This window comes from Coenobita brevimanus, chromosome 69, assembly GCF_032717465.1.
Source record: "Coenobita brevimanus isolate Jiangsu-jjx chromosome 69, ASM3271746v2, whole genome shotgun sequence".
Taxonomy (NCBI): Eukaryota; Metazoa; Arthropoda; class Malacostraca; order Decapoda; family Coenobitidae; genus Coenobita; species Coenobita brevimanus.
In genome coordinates, this window is record NC_137022.1 from 3869723 (window position 1) to 3888964 (window position 19242).

The 19242-nt window shown below is 41.9% G+C and overlaps 1 protein-coding gene across 1 annotated transcript; it reads right to left on the reverse strand.

Moving 5' to 3' along the window:
- Window positions 1-574: 574 nt before the first annotated feature.
- Window positions 575-14601, reverse strand: LOC145406056 (cytochrome P450 3A41-like). Its single transcript, XM_080277242.1, has 2 exons — window positions 14425-14601; window positions 575-1267 (listed from the first exon to the last, which is right to left on the reverse strand). Exons 1-2 carry the CDS (start codon window positions 14599-14601, stop codon window positions 575-577), a joined length of 870 nt encoding a protein of 289 aa, XP_080133368.1.
- Between the last annotated feature and the right edge of the window lie 4641 nt (window positions 14602-19242).

Consider the following 19242-nt stretch of genomic DNA (forward strand, 5'->3'; position numbering starts at 1 on the left):
TTTGCTAGTGGCTACCTCTTAGGGATTAAGGCGTCTGGCAATAGCAAGATAGACAGACAACAGAGAGATGTGCAAAATGGCCATGATGTAAGAGAGAGAGAGAGAGAGAGAGAGAGAGAGAGAGAGAGAGAGAGAGAGAGAGAGAGAGAGAGAGAGAGAGAGAGAAACGATTTTAGGAAAGATAAAGGTATGCAAAAACTTGGGAATTCAGAGTTTGTCTTGGGCGAGTTAGTGTGAACAAGAAATCATAATGACTATTGGGAACTGAAGGGCTAACAAGACAGTCATTCAGGTTCATCAAGTCCCAATTTTCCCCAGACATCGAAATGGAGTCATGAAATTTACCATCCAGGTCCCTATGTGGTCCCTATTGCAGCTCTAAGTAGGAATAGGACAGGATAAAATAAGCCTTGCCCAAAGATCACAGAATTGGCCCGGAAATCAAACCTGGGGCATCACTTTCATGGTCCTAGTGTACTCCCGATTACATCACTTGCACTGCAGATGAAACTTTTACAGATATGGTACAGCAAAAGGACCTATGAAGAGATAGTGTAGTAATAAAAGGCAAAGGTCAATCACGATGCTTAGCGGAGGCAGTGGTGGTGTTAGAGTCTTCAGCCCGTGCCTCCAGTAAAAGGTCAAGGAAGTCCCCCCTCTTTTCGCCGGCTTGGCGTGCCCTGATGATCTCCTCTCCTACACTTCGGAAGAACCCCACCTCCTTCAAGTCCTCCTTCATGCCCAAAGCGTTGAACAGTCGTGGCCAGTTCCTCATCAGAAGAAGCCTCCATACCAATAGTGACGATGCAGCAAAAAAAGAGTCTGCTTTTTGGACTAAAAGAGGGTTTTCCTGTGTGAGAGAGTTACACTCGATGCCAAATGCACAAGATGCGATAGTGTCCATGCTGAACCGTCCAGCTTTGTCTTTCACGTTAACAGAGGGATTCTTTTTTGCATCTTTAAGGCAGGAAGATACAAATGTATCAGCAATATCAAACACAGGTGGGAACATCCTTCGAATCTTCCTGGTGGAGAATGTTGGGGACAGGACAGCACGCAAGTCTTTCCACTCCTGACCCATCTTACTTCCCAGCATGTCACTCATGTAGCTGTCGGGTTGATTCGCACGAAGGGGCCCCTTGCTCGTGAAATGAGCAAAGTCCTTTACAAAAACGTTCTTGAGTATGTCCGGATCACACACCATCAGCACGGGACTAAAGCCATCATACAGGCCAAAGCAGGGACTGTTCTTGTAGGTGTGGTACATCTGAAACGAAGAAAAATAAAGTAGTTTCAGCCCCTGTAAAGTATGACGGTTACTTAAGCTCACAAAAGTATTTATATAAAATACCATATACCGGAAGCTTCCCTGGTATCAGAAAAAAAATCTTGATCAGTCTCTATGGACATAAGCAACTGTGATTAGTAACTTTTTTTTTTTTTTTTTGGCTAAGACAAACCCATGTAACTTATCACTTTTAAATACATATCAAAGGCACCATAAAACATGCATTTTGTAATAGGACGATAGAACAGAGGACATGACAGAACTGAGGTGCTGTCACTGAAAGCAGGCAGGATACAGAAGAGATATTAAGGAATGAGGTAACCATAAATCAGAGCTGGGCACCTCCGCAATCACTTCTGCAATCCGCGATTTCCGCAATAGTGGGCCGCATAATTTCAGTTGTGGAATTGTGACTGGGGCAAACTCGTCCGAAACTTGCGGTATTGCATTATGGAAGTACTTTTGCTATCACAATCCAGTGCACAATCCCCCACATGGCGGTCGATGTCGGTTAGTACAAGCTCCAGCATGACTCATTAATATCAAGCTTGAACAGGAATCCCGGCCAGCAGCTGTGGCGGGCTAGGTGTCACTGCATCAGTTACCAGTAGGGATGGGCAATACCAGGAAAAAATATTTGATACGATTAGGTACGATATACCATAAGCCAGTGTGGCAGTAAATTTTGTGGCATGCATAGTTAACCATACACAAAGGTTCCACAGTTTGGCAGATGACGATCTTTAGGGCTAATGTAATGATCACTAAAAATACTTTTTTTTTTTTTAATGGTCTTACTGAGTTATTATCAGCCAGAGTGAGTACATTTCTATGAATTATCTATTTAAGTTCTGTGGATTGCATTCTGCTGCTGGTCAGATGATTTTTCCGAGTGGCACAAAGGCTATTTCTTTTCATTATAACATTACTTTTGTAATAAAGGATATGATTATATTATTTTATTAGTAGTACTGTGAGATTTTCATGGTATGCCCTAACTCTGATACAAAATAAATAGTGAAGGACATTCACCTGAGTATACGTCAGTATCTTACAAAATTTCGGTTCTGAAGAAGATAATTGTAATGGGTAAGTTTTCAGTAAATACATCAAAGTATTTGCGGCAATATTACAATATATAAATGTCATAAGTAGATTATAAATACAATAATTCAGTAATCGATTTTCCCCCTGTTTGTGCACTTTGTATTGAAAATTGTGAAACTGGATTGCGGTTGCGGTATTGAGGTAGCAGAAATGCACATTCCAAGTTTATTGCGGAATTGCGGTAGCAAAAGGTAAGGGTCAGAGGTTGCGGAATTACAATTGAGCAGTTGAATTTTAGATTGCGATGCCCAGCTCTGCCATATGTACATTTTATAAACCCTGTCTTTCACACTTTTCTCAACTATGAAGAGGTAGTCAGCTGGTAAATTTAAGAAGTTTGGTGATTCAGGTAGTTCTGCGAAAAACCAATACGTTGTTGGCACAGGAACAGGTCAGCTCAACCAAACACTAAGTAATGGATTCAATCCTCATTCTTACCCCTCATGAATCCTGTATTGCCAAAAACCGGATGAGTTTCTGAAAATTAAAGCTAGAAAAAAACAAAGAGGGAGAAAAGAAAGAAAAAGGAATATAGGCTTTAATATGCCATAACACAATATATAATAGTTACAGGCATATAATAGTTATAGGCATTTATGTCATAGCACAACATGTAACACTAGTACACTATGTAATGTCTGGTGTTCAAGAAGAGACATACACATCCCCTAGCCCAGAATGCAAGCACATCATATACGACAAACACATACCAGATAGTCAAGAATTTTATGATGTATTAAAGACATGGGGTAACTAATGAAAACCAGTTAGTTTACGTGATGGAAATGTACCAGACTTTACACACATACACACACACATATCACCCAGCCGGAAACCAGCCAGTCATATATCCCGGGAAATCTGAGGTGAAAGTCAGAGAGCCAGAGAGAACCAGAGAAGGCAGAAGGGGATTGGAGTGACCAGAGAAGGAAGCTTAGGAGGTAGGGTACAGTAGGAGATTCACCGTCACACTGACAATACATGGATCACGTCACTCTTTCCATCACATACCTGCTTCACAATAAAAACCTCTTAACCCCAGAGTGTCTGTACCTCACCTTCACTTACGATGCAAGATAGATGGAGGGGCAAGGAAGACAGAGAAACACCTACCCCAAGATAAAACCCACAATGAGCTATCCAATGCCAAAAGACTATATTGGTAGCAGCCCACATTACTGGTGACAGAGGTGCCTTGCCATTCTACAACTACAGTCCCAACTCCTTGCTATGATTATCTACACACACACACACACACACACACACACACACACACACACACACACACACACACACACATACACACACTTCAGTGGATTTAATTTGTGAACCTATTATACTGCCATGTCTTTGCCTCTGTGTTTTAACCCGTGGCATCCCGACAACGTATGGATACTTTGCCATGTTTTGTCACGGTGACACCCGACAACGTATCCATACATTTTTGCAATTGCGAGGTCCGTCATTTGCACATTTTTCAAGTTTCACGGGTGATTTTTGGTAGGCATATATGGGAGACCATCCTCTCCCCAACGGCAGGTCAGGATAATGACTGGCCCTACCTGACCCTCCCTTTCCCCTCGCATGCCATTTTCTCGGCAACTCACCTGTTAGCAGTGACCTGGCAAGTATAGACATGTCGCACCACGGTCTCTCCAGTGACGAAATTCAAGGCAAAAGTGATTTCTGAGGTGGAGGACAAAGGAAGAAAGAAGCCAGAGGAAGAAACAAGCAGAAGTGATGAGGCGGAACGTCGTAAAGGAAGGTGCCTATGTTGATGTTTTTGGTGAGTGAACAACACTTATCTCGCCTATTTTATTGTGTGAAAACTACCGAAAAATAAGTATTTATGTATAATGAGTGGTTTGGAATAGTTGCCCCTCCCAAGAAAACGTCTTTTCTGGAGCCTGGCCTGAGGGAACACGGTACCAAGGTGGGGGTACTGATACCTGTATATGGTATTTCTAACCTCAAGACCTCAAGTGATCACTTTCTCTCTGAATTTTTGACGTTTCTCATAAAAAGCGGAGGTTTTAGCAGAAGGAAAACTTTTAAAAAATCTGCCAGGATTGGGAGGGGTCAGTGGTAAAAAATCTGCCGGGACGTGGCGGGTTAACATGGGGACACTCAAGCATTGTGTGGCAGTATATGCTATTAAAGACAGAGAGGTTGTTGATACATGGTGGCAGCAATCATACACGCACTTTATTTTTTTTTATGTGAGGAAGAAGGAACCAAAGGCTACAAGCCCACAAAACAGTTCCTTCTAAAAAAAACAAAAACAATACAAAAGAGAGCCAAATTTAAGATCTGTTCATTTCGAGATGCCTGGACACACTGCGTTTGAAAGACTGAAGATCGTATGAAGTAGGAAATACAGACAGAGGGAGACAGTTCCAGAGTTGACCTGCTGCACAAATGAAGGACTGGGAGTAAAGGTTAACTCTTGCATTAGAGAGTTGGACAAAAGAGAGATCAGATTTTATTGCTAGACGGGAGGAGGGATGCAAGCAGACAGATCAGAGAAGCAATGACCATGGAAGTAGTGATAGAAAAGGGATAAAGAGGCAACAGTGCAGCGAAGAGACAGAGGTTGAAGAGAGCCAGTAAAAGGAGAAGAGTTAATGAGACGATATGCCTTGGACTCCACCCTGTTAAGAAGAGCTGTATGTGGGGAGCCTTCCCACACATGAGAGTTGTACTCCATACAGGGACAAATAAATCCCGTGTATAAAGTCAACAACTGTGCAGGGGTAAACAAGGTACGGAGTTGGCTTAGCACACCTAATCTCTTGGAAGCAGATTATACCAGAGATGTAGTATGATCTTTTCAAGATAAATCCCGAGTGAATGAAACCCCAAGCATGTTCAAGGATGATGTTGGATTAAGCTGGATATTATCAAAGTTTAGTGGGTACTCCTGTGGAAGATTCTGTTGGGTTGATAGGTGTAAAACCTGAGTCTTAGGTGCATTAAAAACAACAAGATTATTTTTATCCCAGTCAGAGATACGAGCCAGGTCAGACATTAGGAGTGCCATAACCTTATCCCTTGTTTGTTGAAGTAACTGCTGGGATGGATGTTGCGGGAACCAAATGGAAAGGTGAAGGGTGGAATCATCAGCATACGAGTGGATAGCGTTAGATGTACAGCTTAGAAGATCATTGATGAATAAAAGGAAGAGAGTTGGTGATAGGACAGATCCCTGAAGAACACCACTGTTAATAGATCTAGGAGAAGAATGATGACCGTCTACAACAGCGGCTGTAGAACGACCAGAAAGGAAGCTGTAGATGTAGGCACAGATAGAAGGATAGAAACTGTAAGAGGGCAGTTTGGAAATTAAAGATTTGTGCCACACTCGATTGAAAGCCTTAGAGATGTCAAGTGCAATGGCAAAGCTTCAGTCAAAGTCCCGAAAGGAGGATGACCAGGAGTATGAAAGGTAGATGAGAAGATTGCCAGTGGAGTCCCTGACAGAACCCATACTGACGATCAAAAAGAAGGATGTGATATGAAAGATGTTTTAAAATTATTCTGTTAAGAATAGACTCAAAAACTTTTGAGACACAGGATGTTAAAGCAATTGGATGACAGTCAGAGGGTTGGGAATGGTCACCCTTCTTTGGACTGGCTGAATGAGAGCAAACTTCCAACAAGAAGGAAAGGTACAAATTGAAAGACAAAGGCAAAACAATTTACCTAAGTAGGGTGTAAGCACAAGAGGAGGGACTCCATCAGGCCCATATGCCTTGTTAGTACTGAGGCCAGTGATGGCAGAAAATACATCAACTGAAGAAATTTTAATGTCAGCCATGAGGACGTCAGAGAGGGGGAAGTGATGGAGGAACAGCACCAGAATCATCTAAGGTGGAATTGAAGGAGCAAGTCTGAACAAAGAGATCCGCTTTATCAGCAGAAGAAATAGCTAGAGAGCCATCAGAGTAGAAAAGAGGAGAGAAGGATGATGAGGTAATGATGTTAGAAAGGTTTTTGGAGGGTGCCAGAAGAAACGAGAAGATTTCGAGTTGGAGAGTTGAGAGCATTTAGTGCGGATTAAATTATTTTGAGCAGAGCGAAGAACAGAATTAGCATGATTCCGGGCAGAAACATAAAAAAGATGTGATTCAGGAGTGGATTGGCACTGGTATCTTTTATAGGCCCTCTCCTTGTTGCAGACAGCATTATAACAAGGTCGATTAAACCAAGGCTTTCTTGCATTAGTCAAAGGATATGAGAATGGAATGTATGCTTCCATGCCTGAGAGAATAACCTCCGTAAAGCTCAAGGTACACTCAGATGGCTCCCGGCCATGGAAGCAATAATCATTCCAGGGAAAATCAAAGAAGTACTGCCTGAGGGCCTCCTGATCTGCAGCTCCAAAGTGCCACAGTCACCAGTTCTTTGGAGGGTCCACAGGCTGTACCAGAAGGATAGGACAGGTTAAGGTAATAAGGTTGTGGTTGGAGGAGCCCAACAGAGAGAAAAGATTAAAAGTGTAAACAGAAGGGTTAATTGTAAGGAAGAGGTCAAGTATGTTGGAGCTCTCTCCAAGGGGTCAGGGATATGGGTAGGGTGCTGTACAAGCTACTCTAGGACATTAAGGATAGAAAAGATGTAGGCTTGTTCACCAGGTGGATCAGTGAAAGGAGAGGACAGCCAGAGATGGTGGTGAACATTGAAATCTCCTAGAATGGAGATTTCAGGGAAAAGAGAAATAGATAGAATGTGTTCCATTGTAGAAGTAAGATACTCGAAGAATTTTTGATAGTCAGTAGAATTAGGGGATAAGTAAACAGCACAGATATATTTAGTTAGAGAATGACAGGAAAGCCGAAGCCAGAATGTAGAGAATTCAGAAGAATCAAGTTCAAGAACACGAGAGCAAGATAAGTCATTGCGTACATATGCACATCAGCCACCTTTGGTTTTGAAATGAGTATAGAGAAAGTGGGAGGATACAGAAAAGGGTTTGCTGTCAGTTGCGTCAGACAGCTGAGTCTCGGTTAACCCCTTAACCTTGGGGCGTCACTTTCGTGACGCTTGGGTGTAAGAGATCATACTGCAGGGCATGACTTTTGTGATTCTGTGTTATTTTGAATTTGCCTGGGCTTTCAAGTGGTGGCTTGTATCATCTGCCAGTACTGCCAGTGTTCAGCTATAGTCAGTACCGCTAATGTCATCTGTACTCCCATCCATTGTTGACAATTTAGCCATTTTTCCCCTGTCCTTGACTCCCCTCCTTACCTCCCCTCCATTACCCTCTCCTTCCACCTGCCCCAGTCGTGCCCCACTATGCAAGTCCTGCCCGGATTTTTCCACTCATTTCATCCATTGAAATGTGCGCTATGCCCTATTCTTATACAGCATAATATATACAGTATATAAAAGAACAGAAAAAGAGAAAAGATAATTGATACTGCCATACACCTGGAATGGGCTAATTATCACCTGGCAACACCCCATGTCCACTCATTCACCAATTTTCCCTGTTTATTTCCCCTTGAAATATGCCATATCTAACACGTGTTTTCGGCATAAAATGATCCACAGGTATACATGGAGAGAGATGAGGAGGATGGATGGTGAACTTGTTGAACAAAAGGCAATGATAGACTATGTGTGTGTGGATGAGCGAATGAGAAGACAAGTGGTGGATGCAAGAGTGTGGAGAGGGTGAGGGAATGGAATCTCGGACCATCACATAGTGATGGCCAAGGTAAGGCTGCAAAGAAAATGGTTGAAGAGACGAAGGGGAAGACAGGAGGAAACAGCTCCTGTGGCAAGAGTGGAGAAATTGGAAGACAGTGAGAAAATGGCAGAGTATAAGGGCATAGTGGAAGAAAGATTAGGAAGGTATGAGTTAAAGCAGATGGAAGGGATGGAAGACATAAGTAAGATATTCATGGAAGAGATAGGTGCAACGTGTGAGGTGGTTTGTGGAGTGAAGAGGAGATGTAGGGATGTGCAAGGGACAGCATGGTGGAATGATGAGGTGAAACAAGCTGTGGAACATATGAAGAAGGCATATAGTGAATGGCTAGCGAGTAGAGGTAGGGGAGAAGATGAGAGAGAGAAGAAAGAGGTATATGTGTGCAGGAGAAGGGAGTTGAAGAGATTGGTGAAGGAGAGTAAGAAGAAAGTGGATGAAGAGTTTGGGAGGAATCTGAGTGTGAAATGGAGGGAGAGTAAGAAATTGTTTTGGAAGGAGGTAAAGAATGTAAGGCAGTGTGAAAGGGGTAATAGTAGGGGAGTGAAAGATAGGATAATAGATTGTTGGTGGAGAAGAGAGAGAAATTGAGGAGATGGAAGGAGCACTTTGAGGATTTGCTGAATGTAGAAAGTGAGAGCAGTGCGAGTATAAGTGGTTGGGGAATGACTGGGAGAAGGAGGGAGGAAGAGATCAGTAGGGTGGAAATAGTGGAAGCAATGAAGAAGATCAAGATGGGAAAGGCACCAGGAATTGATGGAGTGTGCAGTGAAATGCTGAGGGATGGAGGTGAGATTGAAGTGGAATGGATAAGGAAGTTGTGTAGATTGGCTTGGGAAGAGGGAAGGGTTCCAGAGGACTGGAAATCAGGTATAATTGTACCTTTACACAAAGGAAAAGGGGAGAGAGAAGTATGTGGTAACCATAGGGGTATTTGCCTTCTTAGTGTGACTGGAAAACTATATGGTAGAATACTCATTGATAGGGAGAAGAACAAAGGCGATTTGGGAAGGGAATAGCGTGTGCAGATCAGATATTTGTTCTAAGATGTTTAGTGGAGAAGTATCTAGAGAAGGGAAAGAAAGTGTATGCTGCCTTCATGGACTTGGAGAGAGCTTATGACAGAATAGATAGACAAGGTATGTGGAAGGTATTGAGAATATATGGAGTGGAGGGGAAATTGTTGTGTGCTGTGAAAAGTATGTACGAAGGACCTAGGGCTACGGTGCGAGTGGATGGTGAGCTGAGTGAGTTCTTTGATCTCAATGTCGGACTGAAACAGGGTTGTGTGATGTTTCCATGGCTGTTTAATATATACATGGATTGGGTTGTAAAGGAGGTGCAAGGTAGGGCACTGGATGTGGGGGTGGCTCTAATGAATGAGGATGAGATTTGGAAGATTCCGGTGTTGTTGTTTGCTGATGATACAGTGTTGTTGAATGAAGAATGGGAGTTGCAAGGGTTGGTGAATGATTTTGGGACAGTGTGTAGGAAGAGGAATCTGAAAATTAATGTAAACAAGAGTTTGAGAGGAATGAAGTCATAGAATGCACGGTGAGGTTGGATGGCAAGGATATGGAGAATGTGAGTGCATCCAAGTACTTGGGTAGTGTGATGAGTAAGGATGGAACTTTGGGGGATGAAGTGCGTGAAAGGGTACAGCAGAGGAGGAAGGTTGTTGGTTCACTGAAAGCAATGATGAGAAATCGGGAGGTGAGTATGGAAGTTAAGAAGTTACTGCATGACAATATTGTGATCCCTACCCTGATGTATGGAAGCGAGGCATGGACCTTGCAAGAGGGGAACAAGTCAAGAGTGAGAGCAGTGGAAATGAGTTACCTGAGAGGAGCATGTGGAGTGACATGGAGGGACAGATTGACGAATGAAGAAGTGAAAGAACGTTGTGGGATGGATGTGGATGTGGTTGAGAAGATTAGGAGAAATACCCTGAGGTGGTTTGGACATGTGGAGAGCATGGAGAACGAAAGACTGACTAAGAGGGTGTATGTAGGTGACGTGGAGGGAGGGAGAGGGAGGGGAAGACTGAGGATGAGATGGAGGGATGAAGTTGAGAGGTATATGAGGGAGGGGGGAGTGAGTTGGGGGGTGGGTAGCCAAAAGGTAGGTGACAGAGCGACTTGGAGGCGTTCTGTCTGTGGCCACCCTTTGCATTATTAGGGCGTCGGGCTATAGATAGATAGACAGATAGACCTATTCTCGTAATAAAAATATATATAAGAAAGGAAGGGCGAAGCCTAAGTGATATTTCCATTCACCTGGAACTAAGTTATTATGTATTGTCTAGATTTCCTGGCAATCATTTCACAGCATATAAAATTAGCAGCTGTCACCACGCTGACATTGTCAACCTTTCCGTGCCCATAATATGCCACATCATTCAGTTTACTGTCGTCTTTCGAGGTGAAACCATATTGGATTTGCGCCCCTCCATTTCCGCCACTTCTGAGCCCACTGCAAAGGGCCCTGTGACCTCTACCCCTACTAAACCTCGTGTGGGAAGGGATAAAGGACTAAGTGACTCTGCTGTGGAACGTGAACTGGCTATTTAATGCATGATAATGATGGACAGTGACTACGATCTTTCTGGTGAATCGTGTGATGAGCCAGTGGAGGAAATGGTGACAAAAACTCCCAGTACGAGTGCTTCAGTGTCCCAGGTTCGTCCTGGCTCCAAGGAAAAGGAACCCTTAGTTACTGCAAGTGACAGTGCAGAACATAGTGTAAATAAAATATAAATGTAAATAATGTAAATAAAATAGAAAATGTAAATAGAAATATAAATAATTACTAATATAAGAATATGAGTATAAATACTTGCAGTAATGACAGTGAAAGTGAAAGCTTTGCTCTCTAAGCTAGTTTACTGTATGAGAAAGTGAATGCCTGGAGTGAAAATAAACTACTAGTAGCGATGGAAACTTATGGATAAGTAATGTATATATAAATAAGTGTAATAAAGTACTAGGAATATAAAGTGTGAGTGTGTTTATAAATAATAAATGACAGTTACACCTCAGAATACCAGCAGGGAACGAGCACGGGTGGAAAGCTCGTACACGCTCGTAATTTACATTGCTTTCACAGATTTTTTTTTTTTTTTTTTTTGGAGTATGGATTCCAAACTACTTGAAATTCATAGAATAGTGTTTGTTGTGATAACATCAGGCAGTGGTAACCATATCGGGAAGTATAAAGTGGATCCAACTTCAGAAGTCTCCACAAGTCCTACGGTGGTAGACGAAGGCTCAACAAACATCCCAGGAGAAAGCTGAATTTATGTGCCATATGCATATATAGTTTTTGGCAAATATTTTTAAAAAGTCAGTTGGAGCGCGATTATCCCCGCTGGAGGGTGTAGAAGCTTCAGTTAAGATGAAAAGAAGGCTTTTCCGGGAATAGAAGAGGGGTGGTAGCAAAGAGGAATATTTGGCTGCCAAGCACAGGGCTAGAAGAGTGGTATACAGGGCAAAGTCTGAGTCACAGAGACTTTAACTTGATAACCTAAATCATGGGGAAAGGAAAAATATGATATTTAGGGTGGCAGGTCAGGTGAAGAGGGATGGTCGGGATATCATAGGTGAGTAGTGTGTGAAGAATGATGAAGGAAGGGTAGTGGTGAACAGTGAGGATATTAAAGATGCATGGAGAAAGCATTATAACCGGTTGTCGAATGAGGAGTTTGTCTGGCCCTTGGCCTTTGATTGATGCTGCTACTGTGAGTGAGGCAATAGACACGATGAAGGTGGGGAAGGCAGCAGGTGTGTCTGGGTTGACTACCGAAATGTTGAAGGCCTCCGGCGATATAGGGGTGAGGTTAGTCACTGACCTGATAAATAGGATTATTTATGAGTGTGTTGTCCCAGATGATTGGCTGAAGAGTGTAATTGTAAATGTGCGTAAAGGGAAGGGTGGTGCCCTGGAAAGAGGAAATTATAGAGGTATAAAGCTTTTAGATCAGATAATGAAGGTAATAGAGAGAGTTTTAGAAGGTATGATTAGAGAAAGAGTGAATATTGATGAGATGTAGTTTGGGTTTATGCCAGGTAGGAGGACCACTGATGCCATATTCATTGTTCGACAGCTTCAGGAAAAATATATTGGTAGGAGAAGGGATCTTTATTTTGTTTTCGTTGATTTGGGAAAGGCCTTTGACAGAGTCCCTAGAGAGATGGTGAAGTGGGCAATGAGAAAGCTTGGCTTGGAGGAGTGGCTGGTTAGGGTGGTTATGGCTATGTGTGTGGGTGCTCACACCCAGGTAAGAGTGAATGGAGATTTGAGTGATGAGTTTTCCATGAATGTTGGTGTGCATCAGGGGTCAGTTTTGAGTCCCATGTTGTTTATCATGGTACTTGAAGCCCTTTCACGTGATTTTAAAAACGGACTCCCGTGGGAGTTGTTGTATGCTGATGATTTGGTGTTGATTCCAGAGAGCGAAAGGGAGGCGGAGGAAAGGTTTAGGAAGTGGAGAGATGGTATGGGGCACAAGGGCTTAAGGGTAAATGCAGATAAAACAAAAGTGATGATATCTAGGGTCGGTGGTGGTACTGTCAAAGACGAGGGAGAGTGGCCATGTGCAGTTTGCCACAAGGGCGTGGGAAGTAATTCCAGCTTGTGCGGTGTCTGTGATTAATGGGTGCATAAGAGATGTAGTGGTATCAGAGGTAGACTGCGAGATAATGCTGATTTTATGTGTACAGCGTGTCGGGGAGAGCAGGTGAAGATTGTCAGACGTGAAAGGATTGAACTTGCTGGTGAATCTCTTGAGTGTGTGGAAGAGTTTTGTTATTTGGGAGACATGTTGTGTGCTGGAGGTGGGGCTGGATGAGAAATGGTTGGAAAAAGTTCAGGGAGCTCTTGCCTCTCCTGACATTGAGAGGACTCTCCCTACGTGCTACGGGGTCTTTGTATGTAGCATGTGTTAGGAGTATAATGCTGTATGGTAGTGAGACCTGGGCAGTGAAGGAGGAGGATATTCGTCGGCTCAGATGTACAGAAATGACAATGATTAGGTGGATGTGTAGTGCGTCCCTGCGTGCAAGGTCTGGGGGGGCTGGGTTTACGATGGAAGAGTTGAGAGGTAGGATGGGACTGGAGTGTATTGGTGCTGTGATGAGGAGAGGTAGATTGAGATGGTTTGGACATGTGGAGAGGATGGGGGATGATAATTGGGTGAGGAAGGTGAGAAGTGTTAATATCTGCAATGGATTGTGCAGCATGGAAAGCCGCCACTAGGTGACCAAGGCAGACGCATGCAAGCATGTTGGAGCCATTAAAAATGAAATGAAATGAAATGACAGGCATGGCAGGCTTCTGACATCCCTGCAGTTAAGGGGCTAAAAAGAGAAGGTGAGGTTTAGAAGAGGAGAGGTGATGTTCAACAGAACGTTAGAGGAAAGGCAGCGAATGTTGCAGAAATGAAGAAGTCAGTCAGACAGTGGTTCCAGGCAACTCATAGAGTCGTCATCGGGAGAGGGGCGGATGGTGGGGGCATTTGTGGTCTCCCCTCCTGGGGACTCTGAGGCGAGTTCTAAATGCTCCATTTTTCTTTTAATTTTGAAAAGAAAGTGTAGTGTGTACTGTGCATGTAGTTTGCTGTAGACAGTTAGAGAAATTTGTATTAGAGAGCATGCTGACCTACTCTCTGTGTTACTGAAACACTGAAAAAGTTCAGAAAAGGGGGGTGGTCAGGAATTAGTCCCGAGGGCTGATGAGATGGGAGCTCCATCTCTCCCTGTCATCAGTTTTCCACGCACCTTGGGAGTACTGCCCTGCTTGACTGGTGCTACAGTCTACACATCTTGATGTGGTGCTGGCTCCTTCTTCCTTCAACTTTATCACTCTTTTCTGTGTATGCTTCTCTCTCTTATTCTTCACTTCTGTCCCATTTTATTACTCTTCCTTCTGCTCCAGGTGGCTCTACACTGAATGACAAGCCTAATCGTTTCCTGTAACCTAGGAAACAATAATTTACAGTGTTGTGTGATAACCATATAACCACATAACAGAGCGATGTGAAGTCTACTATGGTGCCCCTACTAACTGGGTGGAGTAGTGCAAATGTGGCCGAGAACCAAACCTTCACACCCTTCCCCGTGCCTTGCTGTGGTGAGAGGCGATCTACTGCGGGGGAAGATCAGTTCACTACACAGGATGGTCTGTAAGGGTGGTTGCTTGTCTGTGGTTGATGGGTTTGCTCAGCTAGACAGTTTGGGGTTACTTATCAGTGGTTTATGAGAGGTTTAAGCCAAAATAACCCCATCTGAGAACAGATACCAAGTGCTTCTAGTTAATGTCTCACTTTGTCGAGGGCCAGCCAGCGATTTTTAAAGGGTGACATGGTCTGGTGGAGGTGGCCGATGAAAGGGAGAGCGAGTGAGGATGGAACGCCTCTGCTGGCCCAGTAGTTGTGACGCCGTCTTGAGTATAACCATGCCGTCACCACCAGCAGCACTAACACTACCCACGTCACAAGCATCTTGATCCTTTTACCTGGCAAGAAGAAGAACAAGAATGATTGAATTAAATGGCTGTTGAATATGTGATGGTCATTTAAAACAGAGTGTCAGCATTTACAAAGTCCTGTCTGTTCCTAGTTTCACACACACACACACACACACACACACACACACACACACACACACACACACACACACACACACACACACTCGGCCCTCAAATCGTTATACGCAAAAAGTATCTTTATATGAGTCAAGCTTAGTACTTGGTCCAACTAAATAGTGTTCTGATATTAACCCCTAACAGGAGGGCAACGTTAAGTAACGTCCCGTGCGTGAGGAGGTGGGTGACGTTACGTAACGTTCAGCCATTTTTGGTCCTAATTTATTGGTGAAATTGGGTGATGGGACATCCTGGTCACCTATTGTCCTGCCCTCTACTCTCCCAAGCCTTGAAACAAGTAAAATAGAATATATATATATATATATATATATATATATATATATATATATATATATATATATATATATATATATATATATATAAGTTGTGTTATATTTGTTCAAGGAAAATAGTATATACGTATGTAAGTTATATTCTGATAAGTGATCAGGCAAAATAGAAAACACATAAGATTTTGAAGACAATGAATAGTGTAAAGAAAGCATAAATGATAAACATAGTGTTCAGTGGTGAAGAAAAAGCAAATGAGTGAATCGTTTGCTAGCCTCGCCCCAGGCGCGCCTGGTAATAAGCTGCCTGCCTGCTCTCCTCCCTCACTCCTCCCCTCCTCCTCCCACAGCCAGCAGAGACGTATTACCACGCATGTGACACCTCTTCCCTCGTTTTTCATCCATTTTCATCGATTTATGCATGTTTAGGCTTATTCCTTGATACTTTATTTTTCCGAAAATATGCCGCCCCACACAGTGGTATAATTGATAAGTCTGCCCGCCCATAAGGGGTTAAAGTGAAAGTTTAGGTAAAAGTGTTTTTCCATATAACACAATGCAACGAAGTAGGCAGCCGTGCCAGTGAACAAGCAGATCAGCTGTTTCAGTGTTGACTGTTTAGTCTGGCATGTAGAGGAATGCAAAAACTCTAAGTAGAAGCTTTCTCTTATTATCCAGAAGATGACCACCATCTTTAGCAAATCAACTTTGGATGAAGTTAGGAAAAGGGACAAAGGTAGAAAGCACAATGTTGATTTCTACCAGGAACTGGTGGAAATGGAGATGCATAATAAGCTGGTAGAACGAGTGTACATATTAGAGAAGGCATTTCAGAGTGAAATAGATGAAATTAAAAAGCAGTTGCACATGCAGATGGTGGGTACACTTAGAAGGAAGTTTAGTGAAATGGCAAGCACAGTTGTCAACCATAAGAGTATTAAGGAAGAGTTCAGAAATGATACAGAGACAATAAGGCAGGCAAGCACCCTGATAGTTCATGGCAGTGATACTGAGAAGAAGATTACCCAGGTATATGAAGCGATGCAAAGCTACTAAAATGATGTGGAAACCACATATGCTGAAAGGGTGAAAATAAAGAAAGACTTAAAAACAAGAGTTGAAGAAAAGAGCATTGAAAAGGAAGTGAAGAAAATAATGCAAAACAATCCAAAATTGGTCAAAGATTCAGCAGACATCAACAAATCTGTAGTAATCACTTGGTATAGAGGAGGAAGAAATAAAAAACAAGATTTCAAGATACAAAAAGGAGATGGCAAATGTAATGAACAGATTGAAGGAAGCGTCAGAGGAAATCTATATTAAAGATGTAGAGGAACACAAAAGGCTAGGGAAATATGAAATAAATAAATCAAGGTCACTGAAAGTAACCTTCCAGAGTGTAAACACTGGAGAAAATACTGAAAAATGCAAACAAACTTATGGAAAAAGAGGACTTCAAGAATGTATGGATTAAAAGATGCCTAACTCAAGAGGAACTGGGATTACTAAAAGAGAAGAGGGAGGAGGCAAGAACAAAGAATGAGGGAAGATCAGAGGAAGAGAAGAACTCCTTTTTTTTTTTTTTTTCCAAGTAATTGGATTGCAGGTTAATGAAAAGCAAAAAGGTAGTAGACCCAAGTCATGAGAAGCATGTAAACAAGATGATTAAGTTGATGTACTCTAATGTAAATGGAATGGTAGCTAAATTACTAGAGATGAATGATTATATCAAAGAAAAGAAACCACATATTGTTTGCCTAACTGAAACAAAATTAACACCAAGGATATCAAACGATACACTAAACCTAGAGGAATACAATATATGGAGAAGAGATAAAAAAAAAAAAAAAAAAAGGAATTATAATATTAACAAAGAAAAATCTGCAAGTCAATGAAATAGAAGTAGATGTACCCCAACAGGTAGAACTGATCGCAGTAGAGATTAGTACATGTTAAGGGAAAGTAATGGGGAACTTTCAGCATATCGTCTGCTATCTAATACGGTCCTACGGCAGCTCTTACCTAGTTACCATGCATGTAATATTTGTGGATTATTTTTACTCCCTTGTCGGCCTGTGAGACATAGTAATGGCATATGTCATTGAAAATAGTAAAATACTACTTAGAAAACTCATAACCAATATGAATGATCTTTTTAATTTGTGCTATGTCATGAGCTACGATGGTAGACTCGCTTCTTAAATGTTAGTACTTCACAAATTCTCTTTGCATAAATGCTATTTTGATTGTTGGATATTGTAGCTGATCCCATACTTATATGATGTCCCGATCATTATTCATTCTTAACACCGATTTTCGACATGACAGTCATTGTCTTACCTGTAATTTATTAGTTTGTAAATTTTACCTCTTAACATTTCTCCAATACACTCGCGCATGCTCACCAGAGGGACAGTCCCGGATTTGAGAAAAGGCCACCGAGAGTGTTCACAAAAACAGACGAAGGCTAAAATGGTTAGAGAAGAAGAATGTGGTTGGCGATGGGTCAGGTTCTTAATGTGCTGCTACCTAAGGTGTACAGGAAACCATTTGGCTTTCCTCTCAGTGTAAAGACACTCATAGACAGAAGGAAGAGGAAAGAATGAAGGAAAGATAGAAGAGGGAGTGTAGTCACCCGTAGTCAAAAGGACGAGGAAGGAATGAAGTAAAGAACGACAAAAAAGGGGGGAAAGAAAGAAGGAAGGAGGAATGGAAAGGACAGACACTCGATAGCAGTACTACATGCTGTTACCTAATAAATGTTGAATGTTGTTTTCAGTGATAAAAAGTGTTTTCTTATCCATTTCTTTTTTCATAAACTCTTACCATTGTGACCACACAATTATTTTGCAGTTGCTACAGTTTCTACATTTCTTATTCTTTGCTACTTGTTAACCTGTACGTGCATACTCCCAAGAAAACACACATCCAAACCGGAACAAATTGCCTTCCGTTGGCATGTGTAGACAGAAGTCGTACCAAGTCTCCAGTGCCATTTAGAATCATGTATGTTCCTTCAATTTTTGGAAGGGATGGTAGAATAAACCATAAAACATGTACCAAATGATGATCAGGTAAGACTCTGAGCCTCTGACAGATTGATGTCAGAAGCCTAAGTCCGATGATATAGTTTTATTCTTGCTGCCAAACGATTTTACCATTTAGAATACTCATACTGAAAGGGGTCAATGAAGCTGTATCATCCAGTTCAGTTTCTCCTGAGCTGAACAAATTCGTCGGAATAAAGAATAAAATGATTTACGTCCTCATAGTGAAGGAAGTAATCACGCTCATGTAGCAGCACTAAGCTAACTTTTGTCTTTTTTGTAACCTCATTGTATAAATCAAGGTACATCATACGAATTATGCAAATATTGGACTTCAAAACCTTGGTTAATCGCCATAATGGTCTAGTAAATGAACCGTATACACATCCGCCTTCACCGAGAGCTACCGAAAAGTGAGCTATGTTTTATCCCGCCATAGGGACGGTCGCCTATGTCATATGTGACGGTATTTGGCAAATATTAAATTTATGAAAACTGAGGCAATGACAAGCTTCAAGAAAGCACTATTCTCACTCAAAAATACATACGAATGTAGATATGAAAGCCAATTGCACTGAACTCATCGGTAACACAACGAAATTACTGTTTGTAAGGGATTACCGGATGGAAGCCCAATGTACACATGTGCATAATAGCCAGTCAAGGGTATTCATTCATGGGCATGATATTTTTTATGAAAGAGTATTTTAGTGACTTTAATGGTCGATAGTGTTGCTAACTCTTGTAAGTTTATCCAGACGTATAGAATAGTCACAATAGTTATGTTATTTTTCTAGGTCTGGACCGAAATAGGGCTCACCAGCTAGGTAGCAGACGACACCTGAAAGTCCCTCATTGTCGCAAATTAATACCATCCAGATGAAACATTTGGGAAAAAGGGGAATATGAAGACCTGGCAGAGAAAACAATTCAAAGTTTAAGAGTATTACTACATAGAATAGAGAAGAAATTTGAAAGAATTATACTAACTGGAGATTTCAATACAATTATAAATTGGAATACTCTAGATATAAAAAGCCAGGAAAGCTGTTGGGACCAAAAGCTCCTGGACCTTGTGCAGGAGTTTTTCCAAACAAAACATGTAAAAGAAAGCACCAGAAAAAGAGGACTTGACATACCATCAGTACTAGATCTTATATT

Bases quoted from the DNA above. Each gene is read 5' to 3' on its own strand.
- LOC145406056 (XM_080277242.1), bottom strand. From the start codon at position 14,601: ATGCTTGTGACGTGGGTAGTGTTAGTGCTGCTGGTGGTGACGGCATGG. The intron at 1,268-14,424 runs GTGAGACATTAA...TCTTCGTTTCAG, and splicing joins GCTGGCTGGCCCTCGACAAA to ATGTACCACACCTACAAGAA.